The sequence below is a fragment of the Cervus canadensis genome, chromosome 21, assembly GCF_019320065.1.
Source record: "Cervus canadensis isolate Bull #8, Minnesota chromosome 21, ASM1932006v1, whole genome shotgun sequence".
Taxonomy (NCBI): Eukaryota; Metazoa; Chordata; class Mammalia; order Artiodactyla; family Cervidae; genus Cervus; species Cervus canadensis.
In genome coordinates, this window is record NC_057406.1 from 15,694,460 (window position 1) to 15,716,012 (window position 21,553).

At 50.7% G+C, this 21,553-nt stretch overlaps 1 protein-coding gene across 19 annotated transcripts; it reads right to left on the reverse strand.

Annotated features, from left to right (window-relative positions):
* Nucleotides 1-331: 331 nt before the first annotated feature.
* Nucleotides 332-20,489, reverse strand: ZNF384 (zinc finger protein 384). Of its 19 annotated transcripts, XM_043440168.1 has the most exons (13): nt 20,272-20,475; nt 20,012-20,075; nt 19,058-19,117; nt 12,519-12,589; nt 12,036-12,273; nt 11,752-11,799; nt 11,211-11,550; nt 10,270-10,362; nt 6,122-6,346; nt 5,260-5,442; nt 3,749-3,827; nt 2,650-2,808; nt 332-1,914 (listed from the first exon to the last, which is right to left on the reverse strand). In XM_043440168.1, the coding sequence occupies exons 4-13, from the start codon at nt 12,582-12,584 to the stop codon at nt 1,531-1,533; spliced, it is 1,815 nt and encodes a 604-aa protein (XP_043296103.1). In that variant the 5' UTR covers nt 12,585-12,589; nt 19,058-19,117; nt 20,012-20,075; nt 20,272-20,475; the 3' UTR covers nt 332-1,530. The 19 variants fall into 19 exon arrangements, with proteins under 19 accessions (XP_043296103.1, XP_043296101.1, XP_043296106.1 ...); XM_043440166.1 differs by lacking the exon at nt 20,012-20,075 and having other exon boundaries at nt 20,272-20,489; XM_043440171.1 differs by lacking the exons at nt 20,012-20,075; nt 20,272-20,475 and adding an exon at nt 19,636-19,842.
* Nucleotides 20,490-21,553: the final 1,064 nt, after the last annotated feature.

The following is a 21,553-nucleotide window of genomic DNA, read 5'->3' on the forward strand; positions in this document are numbered from 1 at the left end:
CAGGAGACTGTGCTTCCATTTTTTGGATATGGCGCTTCATGGTGTCCTGTTAACACATGACTGATACCCTGCTCTCACATACTTGGGTACTTGGTCCTCAACACACGATTTGTCTGTAGGAATCCTTGTAAACCAAAGTTCCACTTGAGAAATTTCAAGGCTCTGTGGCCTTCTGTGGCTAGGGACACACACACACACACAGCCCCATCGCACAGCATTCATTCTTACCATACACACATTACTGTCAATCCTCTGTCCTGGCCTTGAATGCCTCTCCAGATAGCTCTTCCCCCCATGCTTATACTCACATCAGTAGCTCCACTGCCTCTGATCCTTTTACACGAATTTATTTCTATACAAGGTTCTAAAAACACCCCTTGGTTTTGTACATAAGTTTTTTCTTTTTTTTTTCTTCATTTTAAATTGCTTTATAACAACTTAGTTTCCTGATTTTTTTTTTTCCATTTTTTCTTTTCTCGGAAATCTGCCATGATTAAAAAAAAAAAAAAAAGACAAAAAAATAAAAATGTTGCTGGCCAGGAGACAGGGTGGAGAAAAACAAAAAGGGGACAAAAATAAACAAAACATCAAATATGAAAATTCTGAGATAATGCATTTATAAACACAGAAATGGTTACAACAAAGATGGCCGTGATGAGTGGGTATATATATATTTATATATATATATTTATATATAAATCCGTGTCCGGCAACTGACCGTGGCACCTAGGGAGCTAAGTCCAGTCTTTGCATTTGCCCTGAACTCTCCCTTCTCTGCAGCACTCCCTTGTGGGGTTTCATAAGGAACCCACAGCTCCTTAGGCTGGGGACTGGGAGACAGAGCACAGGGCCTCGGCTGGCAGAGAAAGGGAGAGACTCCAAGGAAAACCATAACCCACACTTCTAAGCCACCTTGACCATTTTGGGGATCTCTGGCCCCTTTGGGACCACATCTCAGCCCTTGATCCCCCACCCCCAGACCTCCTTCCGGTATTAGGTAGGATTGAAGTGAGGTCATGAGGGAAAGAAAATGGCTCCCAGGGACAGGGGCACGGGAGGAACCTCTGTTCTTTTGCAGGCAAGAGTAGAACAGGAGGCTGGTTGCATTTAGGGCTCCCTCCGCTCTGACATCTGGGAGGGCCAACCTCTAGTCCTCTTATCAGCCCGAGCTTGGAGGATCACGAGGGTGAGGAGAGAGTAAGTGCCCCGCTGGAATAGTCTCTATGAGGTCATAGCAAACCCCTCCCCTGAGCACCAACCCCCAATTTTAAAAGCTATGCTTAGGCAGGGAGGCTGCCGGATTACGCTACCAGCTCAGTACTCCTCTGCCCATCGGGAGGGCTGACGTTCCTTCTGAAGAGGAGCTGAGAATAAGGATGGTATCCTGGGAAGGAAGGCCGCGCCTGAGGCCCAAGGAGGTGGAGCTGTGGCCTGTCAAAGAAGAAGAGGACTTTTCCCACTGGGAGGAGCTGGAGAAAGGAGGGACCGGCACTTCCTCCCCCTCTTCCCAGTGGCCGGCAGCACAGGTCTCTACGAGCTGGCCAGGTGCTCCACCTGGATGGTGCTGGTGGTGACGGTGAGGCAGATGTCCTTGTGATGCTCCGCCGTCTTATAGGGGGTCAGGTCAAAGGAACACTGGGGTGGAGGGTTCGGGTTGCTGTCCCCGCCACCCCCACCCTGGGGGGCTGCCCCAGGGGACTGGAAGTGTGGTGGCTGTGGCTGCTGTTGCTGTGGCTGCTGCGAAGCCTGAGAGGCCTGGGCCTGGGCCTGGGCCTGGGCTTGGGCCTGGGCTTGGGCCTGGGCTTGAGCTTGGGCCTGGGCCTGGGCCACCGCTGCTGCTGCTGCCGCCGCCTGCACCTGCTGCTGGAGATCAGGAGGGTTGTGTTTGCGCATGTGTTTCATCAGGTACGTTTCCTGGGCAAGATGGAAAAGGAGTTGAGGGGAGGAAAGGATGGCTGTTACTTTGCTTTAAATGGAACAACATGGATACAGAGGTGTTCTGGAACCTTGCAGGTTCTCCCCGAGGCCACTTGCAGGGCTCACTACTGGGTGGACAAGAGAGGGGGACCTTTATAGTCACTGTGGGCATTCAACTGGTGCAGGGAACGCTGTCATTTTCTCCAAGCTCTCTTAACAGAATAACCTGAACACCTTTTTCTGGAGTCTAATATGTGTGTGTGTGTTAAGTCTCTTTAGTGCCTTAACTCTTTGCAACTCCACGGACTGTAGCCCACCAGGCTCCTCTGTCCATGGGATTCTCCAGGGAAGAATACTGGAGTGGGTTGTCATTTCCTCCCCGAGGGGAGCTTCCCGACCCAGGGATAGCCTGCGCTGGCAGGCGGGTTCTTTACCACTAGCGCCACCTGGGAAGCCCCCGAGTCTAAAGAAGAGGTCTAACTGAAATCTCATCTCTCACAATTTCAAGGTGCTTTCTTTTGTCTTATGTCTAAGAAAAATGAAGAATCACTGCTGAGCAGTTGGTCTAGGCTTAAAGGACCAGGCATCCTCTACATTCCTCAGCTCTGTGTCTTTTCACTTCAGTTCTCTTTCCTGATTCTGGCAAGTTGGAGCAAGGGAGGAGGCGTGGTCACAGCTCTCTATCAGAAAGGTGGGGTGCAGTGGCTTGAGGGGGGTGGGGAGAGCGCTCACCGACGTGTACGCCCGGCTACAGATGGTGCAGGTGTACACCTTGGCATGCTTCACTGTGTGCGTGGACAGGTGCACCTCCAGCGAGGTCGCGTCTGTGTACGCCCGGTGACAATTGTGGCACTTGAAGGGTTTATCTTTGTTGTGCTGCCGCCTGTGGGACTGAGAAAATTGGGAGGAATGAGGATGGGTGCACCAGACTCTGCCCTCCCGCCTCCTTGACCTTAATGGAAAGCCCTGAGTTCAGTGCCAGGACTCTTGGCCTCTGCTTCTGTCCACAGACAGTAGAAACTGCTTCAGATGTAACCTCAGGAGGCAGCAGCTAAGGGAAGTAGCACCCCTAGGGCAGCAAGCACCAGGATCCCAAAAGTGAGACTGGCGGCAATGCTGGGGCCGTTCATTCAGGGGTTCTCAAAGAGAGGTGTGGGGGTCACTGGGGAACACAAAGACCTCTCAGGGGGCTGCCAGGTCAAAAGTATTGTCAAAATAGTGGCAATAAGACACCGTTTGCTTTTTCATGATCATTCTTTCCTGACTGTACAGAGATAACGTGATGTCTAATATGGAATAGAATAAAAGCAGCACAAAGAAAGTCCGTCCATCTTCCAGTGAGCCAGACGTTAGAGAAGGAAGCATAAAAATAAAATGCCATTCTTCTAAATTTTCTTTTTGGCGGGCGGTGGGGGGAGGATTTAGAGATATTTATGCTGATGTGCAATAGAGTTTGTTATTTCTATTTTTTTAATTTTAAAAATTATTTTAAAAAAATCTTTTAGCTGAGCCACACAGTACGTGGGATCTTAGTTCCCTGACCAGGGATCAAACCCACACCCCCTGCATTGGCAGTGCAGTCTTAACCACTGGACTGCCACGGAAGTCCCTGTTTGTTACTTTTATAAACAAATTACTAAACAGTTTTTCAGTTTGATAATCTCTGTAGTTAGGTGTTATTACCCACGTCAACAAAAGCTCCTTGGGTTCCTGGATGACTGTTAAGAGTGTAAAGGGTCTTGAAGAAGTTTGAGAACCACTGGCTGGTGTCACGGCACCTCCACCCCCGAGACTCAGACGTCAGGCCCCGTGTGGAGGGTGGAGCAGTTACCTGCAGGTTGGAGAGCTGTGTGAAGGCTTTCTCGCAGCCTGGGTGTGCACATTTGTACGGCCTGTCCCCGGTGTGGATTCTGCATGGGATGAGAGAAGGAGAAAGGGAGAGCACGTCAGCGAGGCCGCTCACGGACCAGCACCTCAACAGGCCTCCTCGGGGAACACGGCGCGGGTCTCCAGAAGGCACCAGCTCAGGCCACAGGCCCAACTTCTGCTCGCTGCCCATGCCACACGGCTCAAGCTGGGCTCCTTTGCGGGGAGGGGAAGGCTGGGGGCCTGGCAGCCAAGGGACAGTCAGGCCACAACCTGGCAGTCAAGGCAGCTCCCACAGTAATCATCCCTCACGAACGTTCAGAAACGTAAGATAAACAAAGCAGTGAGAAGAAATACAGGACACTTCTCCCGTGGCCCCCAACACACAGCCAGAAACTATCACTTCAACCTTAGCACCACTCTCAGAGAAAATTCTGGTGTCAAAGAAGAGCACAGAGTTATGCGAAATGTGAAGGGCAACATGACCCTGGAAGTTCCTGGGGTTATGCCTAGTTCTGCCCGAACAGCAGGAAATGCCCAGATTAGTAAAAATCTGACCTCTTCAAACACTACAGGGCCCTCTGCTGAGGCGAGCTAAGGACTTGAGGGTCTCCAGACCCCTGCTCCTCGGCAGGGACTTCAGAAGCATCTCTGTGACTGGCTGCTTTTTGAGACCACAGGTGTAAAAATCCTGAAAACCTCGCAGGATGCGTCTCCTTGTGAGGAAAGCCTGATTCCTCCTCTTCGAGAAGCCAGCTGTGGGACCACTTTAAGGGGAACTGCCACCTCCAGAAACAGCCAGGAGAGGAGGCCTATGGCCAGCAAGACCCTGGACTCCAGCTCAACTTGACATCCCATCGAAGGTCATCAGGTCTTCCAAACGCAGGCTCACCTCCTCCAGGCTACTCGAGGATCATGGGACAAACTGCACATCCTCATGGAGTAGGAGCCTTTCCGTTTCGTTGTGCACATTTGGGATGTGTTCTGTTCTGTACTCCTGGCCTCCCTGGGAGCCTTGCGAGGTGCTGTTGGTGTCGCCAGGCTGGTAGCTGGCTGAAGTCTCATTCTACCTCCCGTTCATAGTTGGTGCCCGAAGGGCTAGAGGGATGGTCTTCTCCAACCAAATGTCCTCGAGGAGAAAATCTTGCCAGATATGTGCACTTGCCAGGTTGTTTCCAGGCAGGAGGATGAGGGAAGGACTTGTCAGCTCTGCTCTCAGTAGGTTTCCTCCTCCCTCAGATCAGGGAATGGCCCAGTCATTGCGTCTCCTCGGCACTGCTTCTGACCCACAAAGGCAGATCTCTGAGTGTCCACTGGTGTCTCCAGTCTTGCGTGGTCTTCCTCCCCGGTGCCAGCTCTCTCCTCCAGCCGGGTCTCTCCCCCGCCCCCCGCATGCGGGTTGTTGTGTGTGTCCGGGGCGGGGGTAGGGAGGGCATGCCAGCGGGGCAGGGGCAGTAGCCTGCCACTCTCCCTTACCGTGTGTGCTGCTGGAGGTGGGAGAGCTGGCGGAAGGCCTTCTGGCAGTAGGAACAGTTGTAGGGCTTGGCCCCCGAGTGGATACGGAGGTGCTGGGCCAGGTAGGAGGTGTTGGCGAAGGTCTTGGAGCAGTGCGGGCACTTGTGGGGCTTGATGATCTCCGTGTGCACCTTGGAGTGGATCCTGCCGGAGAGGAGAGGAGGGAGGGGGAGGAGGGAGCGGCTCGACACCACGGGCTCAGCTCTCCGCTGGGTGCAAGGATGCTGCTTGATAGACGAGAGCACCCCGCCTCCCTCCCCCCTGGAGAGGCTGGTGAAGAGGACACCCGCGTCTACGCTGCTGCTGATCTTAAATCGGTGGCTAGAATGGCAGTGAGATGATGAAGAGCGGCACCCCTGGCTCCAGTAACCTTAAAGAATTCCGGCTCATCAGCCCTCCGCTTTGGGCCAAGGTCACACACTCACCACGGACACCCTGCTTCCACACAGTAATCTGAACAAAGACCACCACCGCCTGCTGCCCATGGACCTGAGGCTGAACGCGCACCTTCGCTCTGACCTGAAGTATATAGTAAGAGCAGGGCCTGCTCTGCAGAAGATTTCCAGACACAGACACAGAGAGAAACCACACAGATGGGTCCAGTCTCTGGGGCCAGAGAGCACAAGTCTCCAGGCCCCACCCCGCCCGAGCTGCAGGGACATGTCATTAGTTTTCACAAACAGCAATGGGAGAGTCGAGGCTCCCAGGGGCAAAGTGGAAAGGGACACAGGAAAAAATATGGAGCGAGGAGGAGGAGGTGCTGGCCACGTGGCCTCAGTGTCCACGCTTGGGGGGTGGGGGTGGGTACTGAGAGCAGCCTTACCGGGTGTGCTGCTGGAGATGAGAGAGCTGGCGGAAGGATTTCTCACAGAAGTTACAACTGTAGGGCTTGGCCCCTGAGTGGATACGGATGTGCTGGGCCAGGTAGGAGCTGTTGGCGAAGGTCTTGGAGCAGTGTGGGCACTTGTGGGGCTTGGTCTCGGTGTGGGACTTGGAGTGGATCTGCATCTCCGACTTCGAGTAGAAGGTCAGGGAGCACATCCGGCACCTGGGCCAAGGGAGGGCAGCGGTTAGGACTCCGTCCACCGAGCGGGCGTGGCTGAGCCCGCCCCTCCGCTGCCAGGGATGCCAACCCCTCTGATCTCTCCTGTGCCAGCCACACTGCGGGCCCTCCAGAGGAGGGGCTCTATTTTATCTATCCTGACAGCCTACGCTTCCAACACTGCCTGGCACAATGTGAGTATTTAATTCAAGTGTTTGCTTAATGCCTGGACTCCCCAGTGTGTACATAAACAAGAATTCAACCAGGTGAGACAGGAAAACCTTATGACTGGCCCTGAGCTGACGTGGATTCACCTCACACCCGTCTTCCTTCTGCCTGTAACTTGATTTCAGACTTTTTAGCACCCCTTCCTCCAGGATCCCATGGCGAAAGGACATTCCTCGGGTAACCCTCCAGCTCCTGAGAGGACAACGAGGACAAACTGACTAGGTTGCCCAGGAGGACTTTTCTCCTGTCTCCTCAGATTTTCTCCTACTTCCTGTTTGACAGTGAATCTAGATTCCTTCCAAGAGGGACAGGGTGGAGAAAGAGCAGGATTACTTGGAGGGGGCCTTCCCCAACCCTGTGTCTGGCCTCCACCCTGTATCCAATGCTCCACCCACTACCCCACCCCCAGCCCCTTGCCAGTCAGGTGAGAACTACCTCTGCAATGAGCCAAGGAAACTGCTGGAGGGGGTTGTACCCCTCAAACGTTCAGGAGAAGACGACTGGCCAAACACTGAGCTTCCCACTGAACCTTTGCCTGGCGCCAACGCCAGCATCTCAGGCTGGCATCAGCAGCGTCTAAGTGAACTTGCACTCGCCACCTCAGCTGGCAATCCTTCTACTACAGTGCCCAGCGATATCAAATAAGGAGGCCTGTGGGCAAGGTAAGTCACAGCTATCTAGACTTTCCTGGGAAAAAGCTACGTAGTCTCTCCATGAGCTGGAACCCTATCACTCCTGAACAACTCAGCAGCAGATGACATGGGCTGCCAGCGAGGACCGCAGCCTGGGAGCCAGGGCAGTCTGGACCCTCTGTTCTGGGTCCTCCTCCTTGAAAAGGAGCTCAGGGATGGTGAAGGGGGATTCTGCCTTTTTTCTGATCCCAGGAGAATCTTCAGAGAATAATCAAGATGGGGACTAAAAAGAACTCTTGATCTCCTCAGAGAAGATGAGACTCTAGTGAGTTGGGGATACAGTTCCTGTATTAATGCTTCCACTAAAACGCTCACCAGTAAGGCTAATTTCTATTCTCAAGTTGCCTGAAAACTCTGAAGGAAATCCAATTACCAGCTGACCAACCCCTTGCTGTAGTCTGGGATATCCACCCATTGTGTGTGTGTGTGTGTGTATATATCTGTGTGTATATGGGGGGGGGGGGGGTTGCTGTTTATAGTCAGCAGGGTCCAACGGAAGTCTGGACACCTGGGCTCTACGCAGGGTTCAGTTACAGGCCTGCTTGTCAGTCTAGACCTCGATTTTCTGGTCTGTAAAATGGAGAGAGAAATATCTGCCCCTCAAAGACCCAGAATGGTCAACAGTAAGCCAAGTGTTCTCCAGTAATAGAACTGCATTAACGTTAGCAGCACCAGCGCTGGACGAGCTTATGCTACTCTATATTTCACTAAGACCAAGGTTAAAAACTAGGCACTTTGTCACTTGGAGGAGAAACTGCACTAAAGTTACAAGATAATTTCCTTCCACCACTAAGATTTCTCAGACAGGTGGAAAGACACACCCACTCATGTTATTTCCAATGAAACCTCATTAGTTTGCATGTGAATGCTGAACACATAACTGTACCCTTCATCTGGAATTAATTATAAAAAAAGAGAAACAAGCCTCTTCATCAAAGTTTTCAAACTACGGAAATCTGCCAAACTTAAATTCATCAAAAATGTGCCATCTCCAGAGGGGTAAGTATCATACGGATGATTGTGATAATAACTCAATACTAACAGGCATTAACAGATGCCATTTGCTGCTGTGCCTGAACTAGGCCCCCTTTTTAAAAAAAAAACAAAAACACATTGATTTATTTGGCTGCACTGGGTCTTAGTTGAGGCATGTGGGATCTAGTTCTCTAAACAGGGATCGAACCCAGGCCCCCTGCATTGGGAACAGAGTCTTAACCACTGGACCACCAGGAAAGTTCCTTGAATTAGGCCCTTTAAACACACAGTTTCCACTCCTCACAACAATTTGGCAAGCACTATCCTGTTTTACAGACAGGAACACAAATGCTCAGAAAGGTGAAGCCATTTGCCAGAGGACAACCCATGATTCATTCTCACCTGACCTAAGACTCCTCACTCTATAGAGGGATCGAGGGAGAGCCAGACCACTGCAGCATCTGCCAGAAACAGTTAAACACTAAAACTATAGGGAGGCTTAGGTGACCATTAATGTACTTCCATCTCCAAAATCCTCTGAAGCCAAATAAGTACAAATCTAATGCCAGGTGTGTGTGTGAGGGGTGGGGGTGGGGGGGGTGGGGGGAGGGAGAAACCTGACTAGGAGAGCTGTGGCAGTGGGCAGGATAGGAAGGCCAGTGTCCAAGTCACGGGCACACAGCTCCGGAGGCCACAAGGGTGCCCCTGTGGAGGCATGCAAGGCCATGGCCTTGGTTACAAGAACAGCTTTGAATTAACGACTATTTTTTCCCCTAAGATGATCAAAAACATTTGGATACTCAGATTTTCCTCAGAACATTTCCACAAGAGATGAGGGCCAGGATGAATCTTCCCATTTTACAGATGGGAATAGAGAGCGAGAAATAAGTTGACTTGCCCAGAGAAAAAGAATCCAATTCCCTCAATGCCCAGTCAAATGCTATGGACCATAGGAGTGGTCGTGGTTGGTTGACCCACATATGGATTGCAAATGGGATTGTTCATGATTAAAAAGATTCCTCTGGCACCTCAGAGTTTGAGTTTCTTAAGCAATTCCATTTACCTATAACATAGGTGTCTTGGTTTAGTTTCTCAGTTGTGTCTGACTCTTTTTGACTCCACGGACTAGAATCCACCAGCCTACTCTCCCATGGAATTTCCCAGGCAAGAATACTGGAGTGAGTTGCCATTCCCTTCTCCAGGGGATATTCCCAACCTAAGGATTTAGTCCCCTTTAAATTCAGAGTTCCCTTTAGCCACCTGGAGGTGGGGCTGGTCAAGAATTCCAAAAACACTGAGGGTGTGGGAAGTCCTGTCACGGCTGCCCTCCAATTGTTAAGCTCACACTTCTTTGCACATGCAGTGTGAGAAGTCCAGAAATGGCTCTCACGTGGGTCCAGAAAGCACATGAGAAACCACATGAGAATCAGAGGACCCTGATCCCTGTGAAGGGCCCCCCAGTGTCAGGGAGCCCTCCCATCACTTCTACAAGGAATGAATTCATTGAGCTGTGGCTCCATGTCACAATGACCTCACTTTAAGCAAATACATAAAAACCCAGATTTGTACAGAATAAATTTAAAAGGGATTTTCATTTTATGAAAACATAAAACGATGCCTTTAAATGAATCAAGCTTGTCAAGTACCTTTATGATATGACATGATGTAAACATTTTTCAGGAACACTTTTACTGTATAAAGTAGGGTACACCTGCAATAATAAAGCTGCAGTGAACTTTCAGGTTATGAGCTGGAATTCTGCAGTGCTCAATACTTTCTACAGAGCACAGCAACACTCCCCTCATTCTGAATTACAAAGATGACTTTTAAACGCTCTGAACTCTCCATGGTAGAGATGTACAACACATAAAAAATAAATAAATGCTACGTGATGACCATTTCTTATCTGTTTTGAAGTTCCCAACATGTCAAATCTTATCTGATATATACTCCCAACGACTGGGAGGCATAAACACAATTCTCCCCATTTTACAGATGAGGAAACTGAGGCCCAGAGAGGGGGAAAGGACTTGCCCAGGGTCACACAGCAAGTTCGTGGTGGAGCCGGGAACTGAATCCATGAGCCCAAGGCTCTGTCCATTTCCTGTGCCGCAGTTCCCTTCGCTCCTAAAATGGGAACAACATTGCCCATCTCGGTACACTAAGGACAGACCCAGTCTCCCAGCCATGCACGTCTGCCCGTCTGCGTCAAAGCTTCGACAGTGGTTACTCCACTCTGTACACTGGGGCTAAACTCCCCGAACCCTCTAGGGCCCTTGATGGTTCTCAAGGGGAATAAAAGATTTCCAATTTTCAAAGGGTAGGGAGTTCAGATAATGTAACCATTTTCATATAGTATCACATGCAAATATGCTTAGAATGCTTTTTGGCAATAGGCAACTTAAAAGAAGTAGGAGATGAAAAGAACTTCCATGAATGAGAAGGTGAGCCAACAGCCATTTAACAAGCGACTATTCCACAGGTGGGAGGGGAGGGATCCTATTTGCTCCACCTTTTAATACAGACCCCTCCCATCATCCCGTCATCCCAACCATGCAGGGTCAGGCAGGCTCAATGCTCAAACAGGGCCCACAAACTGGTGGATGGCACACAGGTTAAGATTAGCTGCTTAACCAGAAAAGTTTCTTGGAAAAAAAGGAATGGAAAATGTAGAAAGCAAAAAGGAGGAGACAAGAGTCTTGAACCTAGTCTAAAGTCTCGTAACAAGACAGAAATTCCATTATATCACCCCCGAATAAGTCAATGCTGACGACCCCCAAAAATGAAGGGGCAAAATGGGTCTGCCTCCTGGGGAAGAGGCCACAGAGAAGGGCCAGCAGCCCCGTCTTCCTCCCCCTCAACTGAATGCCTGACATGCACATGGATCTGAAGTGGAAGCTGCCAGAGTGCCGAGCCCGATGGGGCGGGGAAGCTGAGAGCGCGGCAACCCCTCCAGCCCCCGGCTCTACCCTTACCTGTAGGTCTTGCCGTCTTTCTGATGGTCATCGTCGTCCTCAGGGGAGAGGACATAAGGGTCATTCATCTCGGGCAGCCCCGACTCCAGCATCCGCTTCTTCTTCCGGCCCCGGGGGGGCTTAGTGGCCACCACGGTGCCGCCGCCACCGCCACCGCCGCCGCCGCCTTCCTCGGTGAGGGTCGATGCTACCTTCTTAGAGAGGTCGGGGACCACCTGCAGGGCTTGTGAGCCAGGGGGAAGAGCTGAGACAATCATGGGAGCCGAGATGGGGAAGGTCTGAGCTGACGTGGCTGTGGTCACGAGGGAGCCTGAGGGGGACGTGATAACCAGGCCGGGACCTAGGATTGCGAGAAAAAGGAGATGGTGTCATGTTGTCTGGTCCTCACCCTGGTCCTACTTCATTTTCCCCAGATCATTGTCTATGTAGCCCCTCACCACCATCCCCCCGCCCGGAGTGTACAGGAAACCCCAAGCCCTGTAGAAAAACAACGGTCTCCTAACCCCTGTCCCCGCCCCGCCCCGGTAACAGTGAGATTTACCCCTTGATTGACTCCCTTCTCTTCTCCACCTCTGAGAACAGGAGACGCCTTGATTCAGAGAAGGAAAGAATGTCACCTCCTCAAAGGCAGGGACCGCATCTTCTACTTCTTTGTTTCCCCCACAATGCCTAGCGCATTGCTAGGCACACAGTAGGCACTTAATAAAGATTTGATTGAGGAATCAAAACACGTCTCCCACTCCCCATGTCCCCGGCGCCCTCCAGCCTGGGGTACTGATCGCGAAAGATCAACACCTCAGAGTGGAGAAGAGCGGAGGTGCTCACCGGCGGTCATCAGTCCTGTCGACGGCACGGGGACAACCGTGATGTTCTGGGTGACCGACGCCTGGCTGTGTGGGGTCAGCTGGTCTGACTTGGACTCTGTGTCCATGCTGATGCCCGAGGGCAGGGACACCGAGGCAGGCACTGTCAGCAAGGTGGGGTAGTGGGGCGGGGCCAGCCCACAGCCCTTCTCTGGCAGCAGCTGATCCTTCATCTTGTTGATAAACATCGTGTTCTCAATCTAAAAGGAAAGGAAGGGGAGAGCAGCCTTTGAGAGAAGGTCCAGCCCGCATGCTCCCTTGGCACCCTGCTCCGTGGAGACCAAAAGGCGGTGGTTAATAGCTGCGCTTCCAGAGATTAGCTGAGTGGAAACGCTATATAATCCCGGGGAGACAGCATAGGATTTATCTTACTTCAGCATCCACAGTCACAGAACTTGCTACTCAGAGCTGACAGAATTACACAAGCGAGCCAACCACCACCTACCTGTCCTGAGACCGTGGGGATTGAAGGCCAGAAGTACGGGTTAGAATTGAAGTGAGATTCTTCCATTCTACCTGAAGATGGAAAGAGACACCATGTCACAGGCAGGAATAACTTAAACCAGCTCAGCAGCGGGGAGAGGAGCAGAGGAGCTCCTGATCTCTTCGCACAGGGCTGGGAATGAGCCCTCAGACCTGGCACACAGGTCCCTGAAGTCAGGACCCTCGGCACTACATCCGCATCCAACCGAGGCTCCCAGGATCAGATGCTGGGGAGAGAGCTTGTCTACCCACACAGTGCTTCCTGTAGCCCAAAGAAACAGAACTGGCACTGCTTTCTTTTGCTGACAAGAAGAGAAACTGAAGTCATGGGCTACCCTGGTGGCTCAGTGGTAAAGAACCTACCTGCCAAGGCAGGCAACACGTATTTGACTCCTGGTCTAAGGGAAGAGCCCACATGCCACGGGGCAACTAAGCCTGAGCACCACATCTACTGAGACTGTGCTCTAGAGCCTGGGAACCGCGACTACTGAGCCCATGCGCCCCAGAGCCTGTGCTCCGCAATAAGAGAAGCCACCGCAATGAGAAGCCCACGCACCACAACTAGAGAGTAGCCCCCGCTCATCGCAACTAGAGAAAAGCCCTTGTAGCAACAAAGACCCAGTGCAGACAAAAATAAAATAGTATACTAGAAATTAAGAAGAAAGAGAAAGAAACTGCAGTCCTTCCATGAGAGAGGAAGGCAGGGGCCCATGTACACACAAAGCAGATCACAGATCGGGTTGAAAAGAGCCGGGGCATCTATCCTTGTTCCTCTCCCTTCATCCCTCAAACCCATCTTCCTTGAAATAAAAAAAATTCCAAGGGTTCCAATCCACATGTCTATAGGTCACACAGCTTGAAAAGGTTCTTGGTCAGAACACAAAATGCCCAAGAAAATTAAAGAATGAAACTGATGAGAATCAGAATCACAATATTTTGGGGCTCCATATGATATCTGGGCGCCACGCCCCCCTCCAGATCTCCTCAAGGTGTAAGAACAAACTCAGTGCTGCACTGCGTACCACACACCCTGGACTGAGCAGCGAGAACATGTGGTAACCAATTTGCTCTGTAAATATATATTTATTTGTCTACATTGTGTCTTAGTTGTGGCTCGAGGGACCTTTGTTGCAGCATGTGGGATCTAGTTCCCTGACCAGGGATCAACCATGGGAGTGTGGAGTCTTAGCCACTGAGCCACCAGGCAAGTCCCTGGAGTATGCAGTTTTAAAAGGGGTGCTGGCTCCAGCAGCAGCAGCAGGACCCCGGATCGCCACCTGAAGGGCTCAGAACAGGGACTCTGGTGGGCCAGAACACACACACACGTTACCAGACCCCTCTGGAGTTCTCAAACACTGCCTCTACGAGCTCAAGTTCTCTGCGTGCAGATGACGCGTGAGCGTGAAACCCTGGGAGTGAGGAATAAGAAAAAAGAAAAGGAATCCCTTAGAATCACACTGCAAGTCACCGATGGGTCTGAAACCCAGGCAAGGGATCCCACCACTCACTCTCTTTTTTGTTACTGTTTTTATTTTTCAAATGTATTGTTTTAATTGGGGTGCAGCTGACCCACTGCTTGCTCTCACATCTGATCACTCTGCCTGGCAAGGCTTAATTGCAGGCTGCTGGTCCACAGTAGCTTCCCCAAAGTCTGGACCAGGGGACGTCCTGGCCAGCAGAAGCAGGTGAAGGGGAAAGAGGAGAGCGCTGGGAAGGGATGTGAAGCAAAGCAGGAACAAACATGAACACCTGCTCTGGGCCAAGAGCAATGAAGCTCCAGGAGGGGTGAAAGACTCGCAGGAGGCACTGACTTATAGCCACAGTCCTGCCAAGGACACGCTGGAGGCGGACATCAGGGATACCAATAGCTGGAGGGGAGACTGGGCACGGAAACCGGGTCCCAAGAAGTGACTAAGCAAACCAGGAAAGTGCTCCAACAAGGGAGGGGAGCCAAAGGATCTCACTGAGACGTAACTCTATTCCTCAGCCTCTGAGAAGTCTCAGCACACTTACTGCTCTCAAAATTGAACGAAACTCTCCATTTTCTTAAAACCTGTGAGTGGAAACAGAACTGAATTTCAGCCTATTCGTTCCCCAGAAAGGAGAGGACAGGAATGCACCAAATCTGTGGCAACCACAGCCTCACATGAGAGGCTCAACCTGAAATGCCTCGAGGGTCAGGCACAGGCACACCCAGCTCCCTGAGGTATAAACAGTAAAATTGGACACTCTCCACCCAGGTGCTACCCGCTTGCCCACCCGTGCTGGTTTATAAAGGGAGGGCCCTGCAGGCATTGGAAGTTGAGAAACAATGAGATCACAGCATCAGGGGATCCAATCTGGCCCAGCTTTGGTGAGAGACAGGGGCCACATCTTGAACTTGTTTCCCGACTCTATAACACAGGGCCCATCTCCTAGTAAGCAATTCTGTACTTAGCGAATCCAGTGACAGCAGATGGATCTTGAAAGCCATGCCCATGGCTCCAACTTGAACCTCGGCCCCCACCTTCTTTCTGGCTAAGAGACAGGCTGGTGAAATAGACAAAGGTGGTGACTATGCTGGAAATGAAGTAGAGAATTATGCTGGCGTGTAAAGGAAAGGTGGGTCTGGAACTTTCCTGGCGGTCCAGTGGTTAAAAATCAGCCTTGCACGCAGGGGATGTGGGTTTGATCCCTGGTCGGGGAACTAAGATCCCACATGTCTCGGAGCAACTAAACTCACACCACAACTATTGAGCCCACACGCCACAACTAGAGAGTCTGCAGTGCAACAGAAGATGCCACACGGCGCAAGGAAGATCCCCAGTGCCTCGACTACAACAATGCAGCCAAACAAATAATAAATACATACAATTTAAAAAAAAAGTTTTTTAAATAAAGGAAAGGAGGCTCTAACTATAATTTCCCCCTAAAGAGTCAAGGAAGTCAACTCATTATGGATGTGACAATGTAGGAGGGAGGAACTGAGAGCCTGAAAATGAGGTTTCCTCCAACAGGATTCCTGCGCACGAGGCCCCCTGTACCTCCCCACTACATTCATTCATAGTGTCCACCGGCGGCTCTGGAGAAGCGGTCTCTGGGTCAAACATGGCCTGTTGGTTCTTACACAGGGACGCCAAGTGATCTGGTGGACGGAATCACCACCGCCATTAATTAAGTGCCGACTGTGTTCAAGGAACTGTTCAGAGCACTTTACAACCATCACACCATTTAATCCCACAACAATTTTATGAAGCAGGATACCAAAATCCCTGTTTTTTTTTTCCTTAAAAATTTTTACTGAAATAGTTATTTCCAATGTGACGTTACCCATTTTTCAAATGATGAAATTGGAGGCAAACAGTAAACAGCAGAGCAGGAATCTGAACTCAGGACCAAAGAGCATGCTGGGAAAGGGTCCTAGGTGAGACCCGCTCTAGTACGTGCTCTCTCATACTGCGGGTGATTCACGACTCAAAATTTAGACCATTTCCAGGGATGGGCTATACACTGTGCAGGTAGTTCCCAATAAATGCTTTCAAAAATGAAGTTTTCAGGGAATTCCCTGGCAGTCCTGTGGTTAGGACGCTGCACTTTACTGCCATGGGCGTGTTTAATCTCTGGTTGGGGAACTAAAATCCCAGAAGCCCCGGCTCAGCCAAAAACAAACCCCAAAATGAATCTTTCAATGACGCAAAATGCAGTGAAAGATGATATTCACCTGGCCACCAAAATAAGAGATTTTAGAATGATGGAGTCTGAGTTAAAAGACCAGACGAAGGGAATACAGGCCCCTCCACCCCCACCTCATACTCTGTTCACTCTGCCCTCGTCCTTAAAAGAACAAAGCTGCAGATCAGAACCGTGGCTGTTCCCAGGAGAGAATGACAAACCTGACTGTGGGCTTCTGATAAATATACTGGACCAAAAAGGGGGTACACGGGGAGCCCTGCTCACCCAACTAGAAGCAATACTTGCCAGCAGGGTGACACCTGAGAAGGGTCAACACTGTCCTGATGAGGCCGACTTACATCTCTGTATCCTTGAACTGAGATCAGACAGAAACCAAGAAGGAAAACTGCTGCCAGAAGACATGTCAACGGCGCCCCCTGGGGTTGTGTCACAGGGCGCCCCAGCAGGTGCCAGGTCACTCAAATACCTGCCAACTGTTGTTTTACCCCTTCTCCTTTCAACTCTCTATGCTGCACGAAGGAATTCCACCAAACCATCCTGACATCCAAGCAGGCACATGTCAACAGTCTTAAAACCCAAAGACGGTAATGATATTACAGAGAAACTTCATCTCCATACAGAGTGCCAGGTTTTTTTGTTGTTGTTTCTTTTGCTTATTTTTTGTTTTCTATTTTGGCTGTGCTAGGAAGCTGGTGAGATCTCAGTTCCCAGACCAGGAATAGAACCTGGGACATGGTACTGACAATGCTGAATCCTAACCACTAGACCACCGGGCAACTCCCCATAGAGCACTAAGTTTGATGATTATGCCAATACATTAAAAACAAAAGCAAACAGAACATGTGACCCTACACTGGGAAGGAAGGGGAAGACTTCTATCACAGCCCCAAAGTGCAGGAAAGAAGGAAAACACAATACGTGGAAAGAAGATGTTGGCAGATTGAAAATTTGCCAACTTTACTTTAATTTAAACTTCACTACTGCACCATGCCTCCACTGTTCACCAGTGAGAAGTTGGAGAGCATATTTTTTTCAAGAGGTTCAGGAAACTACATATTCCTTTTTCAATCTTAAAAGAACTCTTGGAAGACCGAGGAAATGAAAACAACATTCTCTCACCCAACCAACCTTTAGGAAATCATGAAATACACCAACCAAATTTAGTGGCCAGAGGATGAACCGAGGAATCAAGGCTTCCAGAATCTACATCTGGCCCTACACATCAGTGGATGACTGAATAATTTACTACTCAACTAAGTTTCTACTTGGGTGGAGGATGGAAGAGTATAACCCCCTTAAAACAAATTCATAAGACATATGGAGATGAGATGGAGACAACACAAAAAAGAATCAAATGCTCGAAGTATTCCTAAAAAGAAGAGTGTTAGAGAAATACTTCCACCTAATGAAGACTTAGTAATGACAATTAGTAGAAGTTACATAAAAGTTCCAAAATTACAAAGGAACTATCCCAAAGTATCACAACTATAGCCTCCAGCTTACTAATGACCAACCAGAAGCACTAACAAGAGAGATGCAAAGAATAACTAACTCGAATTCAACTACAGAAACACATGGATCCATGACACATGGATCTCAGACTCTCCACTAACTGCTCCAAGATGCACAACTGCAGAAAGGTTGCAATATTAGGTAAGAACTTGAAGTGAAGAAGCACCAGGACCATTTTTCTTGAGTTAGGAAACAAATCTTTTTCTCAAGTCCTAAGGGCCTTGGAGAAGGGCCATCCCAACAGGATTTGGGGCCCTGCTACCGTGAACTCTTCCAAATACAAAATAAATTCAGAACAGGTTTGTCCCAACTCTGTTGGAAAGATCAGCACACCAGGCTCAGAAAGACCAACAGAACCTTAAAGCTGGCAACCTTCTACCCTGGGCCCCACTGGATCACTGCACCTACACCCTGCAGGAAGCACACCATAGAGGTTCTCCTTGCCTTGCCTATTCCACTAGTAACTGACAGGCCTGGACAACATGAGGCAGGAAAGAAAAAAAAGGCTGGAGATGAGAGGATGTGCACCTAATATTTAATCATCAATTTAGCTCAGAAACCTACAGGGGAATACATTTTATAAACCAGCCTGGAACTGGTTCTCAGAAGACACCGCTAGAATTATAAGCTCTTGGGGGTTGATATATTGTCATTTTCAGACCACCTGAAACCCAATCACCATCAAGCCTCCTATTCTGAATTCTTTCAGACCTACTACTTCTGGAATCCATTCCATACTGTTTTATCCATTTTTACTTCAAACTACCCATGAATCAGTTCTTTCCCCTCCAAAACTTCACCCTGCCATATATCAAATTCAAATAACTCCTTGTCACAGACTCGAATCACTCACCAGATCCACTCCAAACACTGATGCAATATTAAAGACACAAACTCCACTCCAAACTCAGTTCTGCTTGTTCCAAACACATGAAGGCAATTCCATAAGCTATGCCACAAAGGCTACACTGGCAACTAGGGCCCATGTGTCCCCAAAGCAGAATAAATCTCTTATGAACAGTGCAACGCTTAGTGCAACTGCTTAGTGATTTCACTTGAGCATTTCCCAACTCATTCGTGATGAGAACTGGTGGGAATGGAAGGTGATGGGGGTTACAGTGGCAACTTTCTGCACAGAACTTCCTGGGTATCCTCAAGAGATAACAGGAAGAGGCTGATTTTTCTCCCACAGCAAACCCCAGGATTACAATTGCTATTACTTGAAAAATTCTGTCACGTTGTTCAAAAAAGGCCCATTTGATGATGACCCCCTTCTTCCCCCAAACCAGAAAAGCCATTAACCCCAAATTGTCTTACCCTCTCTCTCTCTTCCTCCTGTCGTCTTATTCCTTGTCCTTTCCAGGGCTCCTGAACTTTCTGTAAACAAATTGTCGGGGTTACAGGGGCCGGTGAGGATGCAGCCACCAGGGAACTGTGGAGAAGCTCAGGAATTCTTTGACTGTCAGCACTCAAGACTGGAGGGCAGGCAGATCTCCCACCCCACCTCAACCTAGGGATCCAGAGATGCAAGGATACAGTAACAGGAGTGCAGAGCCACCCCCTATGTGGATACAAGGAAAACAAACCCAATTCCCAGCGACTGAGAAGAACTCTACCACCCCTGTGTGGGTTCCACCCCTGGGCTCAGACACTGGTTCTTCTAAGTTCCCGGGGGGCCCCCAGGTGACCAAGGGTCAGAGAACAGAAGAGTTGGAAGAAGAGAAGGGTCCCTGCCTCCCGAGGATTGACTCAGAAGGCAAAGCTGAGGACTGGGGGGATGCACAAGGCCTTGTGTCAGGCACAGTGCCAGCTCAGGCCCAGGCACTTCCTCTGGCCTCCCCCCACTCTGCGAGGACTTCGCCCCTGCCTACCCAAGGCCCTGCGCCAAGAAGTACCTCCCTCAGCCTGCACAGTGGTCTAGCTACAGGAGTCCCCGGCTGTGCCCTAAACACCTTCTCTGCCCTGAGACAGCCCCTGGGCGCCTTCTCCTGAGGTCGCCCACCAGCCGTTCCTCAAAGACCCTTCTTTGGGACGCCCCTCCTTCCCCTCCAGGGAGCTGAACTCTGCCACCCACCAGACAGACACCCGCCCCCTAAACCCCCCCATTCCTCCCCATCGCCCGCTCCTCCACAACCACTTCCGGTTCCGGGACGGACACACGTACAGTCCCATCGTGGACCCCCCCCCTTCCCCGCCCCCCCCCAAGGAAAAGGGGAGGGGGAAGGAGCAGAGAGCTCGGCGCGCGCCGGCTGCAGCGGCGGCGAGACTCACCAGGCGGCGGCGGCGGCTGCGGCGGCGCCGGAGCCGAGCCAGAGCGCGGGAGGGGCGGCGTTTGCTGGGAAGGAGGGAGCCGAGTGCGGTGGGAGGACCCGGAGGGGGCGAGGGGAGGGGGAGGGCGTCAGGCGAGCGCGCGGGCACGCACTTTAGGCGCGAGACAGACCCACACACTCACACGCAAGGATCGCGCGCGAGACACCCGCAGGGCGGGGGCGCGAGGCAGTGGGTGGCCCCCTCCCTCCCCTAACACTCACCCGGAAGTGGTGCTGCAGCTCGTGCTCCCGAGAACCCCGATTCCTCCACGCCCCCTCCCTCCCCTCCCTCCCTCCCCCCACTGACTCGGAGTTGAGCCGCAGCGGAGAGAAGGCGGGAGCGCCGGAAACGAAAAGGGGGGAGGGAGGGAAATAGCAATGTGGGGGGGCGGCAATGGGGAAAGAGGGGGAAATGCAAAGGTCGAGTCACTTCCGGGAGCGGCTAGAGCACATCCGGCGCGGCCCGGGCTCCAGGACACCCCGGGCGGAAGTTACGACTAGTAGGGGCGGAAGTAGCTTCTGCCCGGGGGACGGGGTAGACCTTTCAGGGATGTGACGACACCACGGAAGTGAAGGCAGGTTCTGCTAAGGAAAGGAGCCGAACCTTCAGAACAGCGGTCTCGGCTTCCGGAAGGGACTTCTGGGGAAGTGGGAGGGTGGGAACGCGACAGGTTCATGAATTATGTATCAAGGTAGGAGGGGCGGTATGGACTCTTTAAAGACCGGTCCTGGTTCCCTAACCCCAAGGGGCGATAGGCTGACTTAGGGACTTACCATTCTTTTTTCTTATATACTCTCAGGGATGTCTCAATGCTTTGAATATGCAGGAAAGGAAAAGAATGTGCCAGTAGTTTTCTGAGATCCCTCAGGGCCAAAGAGTAATAACTTCTCCCAACCATCAGAATCCGATCCCTGTCTGACCACAGCCCTTAAACCTTTTGCTTTGATCTCTAAGTTCCTGTGGCACATCTCGTACTTCCTACTTACCCGGCTTTACTTTTAAATACAACAGTCACCTCTCACTGATACTTTATTGTCTGTTGTCTTTCCACCGGAATATCGTCCCCACGAGAGCAAGCACTCTGAATTGTTCACTGCTGTGTTCTCGGAGCCTGGCACCTTGTAAGCGGTTGGTAAACGTTTGTTGCATCAGTGAACAATTCATGTGAACTCTCTCAGGAAGCCTTCCTTGGTTGTTCCAACCTGTAAGGGTCCCACGTTCACCAAATTTCAACAGCATTTAGTCCCTGCTTTTTTTTTTTAAATTAAGTCATATATATATATATATATATATATATACACATACCTGGAGAAGGGCACTGGCAACCCATTCCAGTATTCTTGCCTGGAGAATCTCATGGACAGAAGAGCTTCGGAGGCTACAGTCCATGGGGTCACAAAGAGTTAGATATTACTGAAGCGACTTAGTACTCACACATATGTTTGTATGTGTGTGTGTTAAGCTTAGTCGTGTCTGACTCTTTGCAACCCCATGGATTGTAGC

Excerpts from the sequence above, each read along its gene's own strand:
- ZNF384 (XM_043440166.1), bottom strand. The coding sequence starts at position 12,584 with ATGGAAGAATCTCACTTCAATTCTAACCCGTACTTCTGGCCTTCAATC. Across the intron at positions 3,828-5,259 it reads CACCTCCAGCAGCACACACG|AATCCACACCGGGGACAGGC; the intron begins GTAAGGGAGAGT and ends CATCCCATGCAG. Across the intron at positions 2,809-3,748 it reads CACAGCTCTCCAACCTGCAG|TCCCACAGGCGGCAGCACAA; the intron begins GTAACTGCTCCA and ends CAATTTTCTCAG.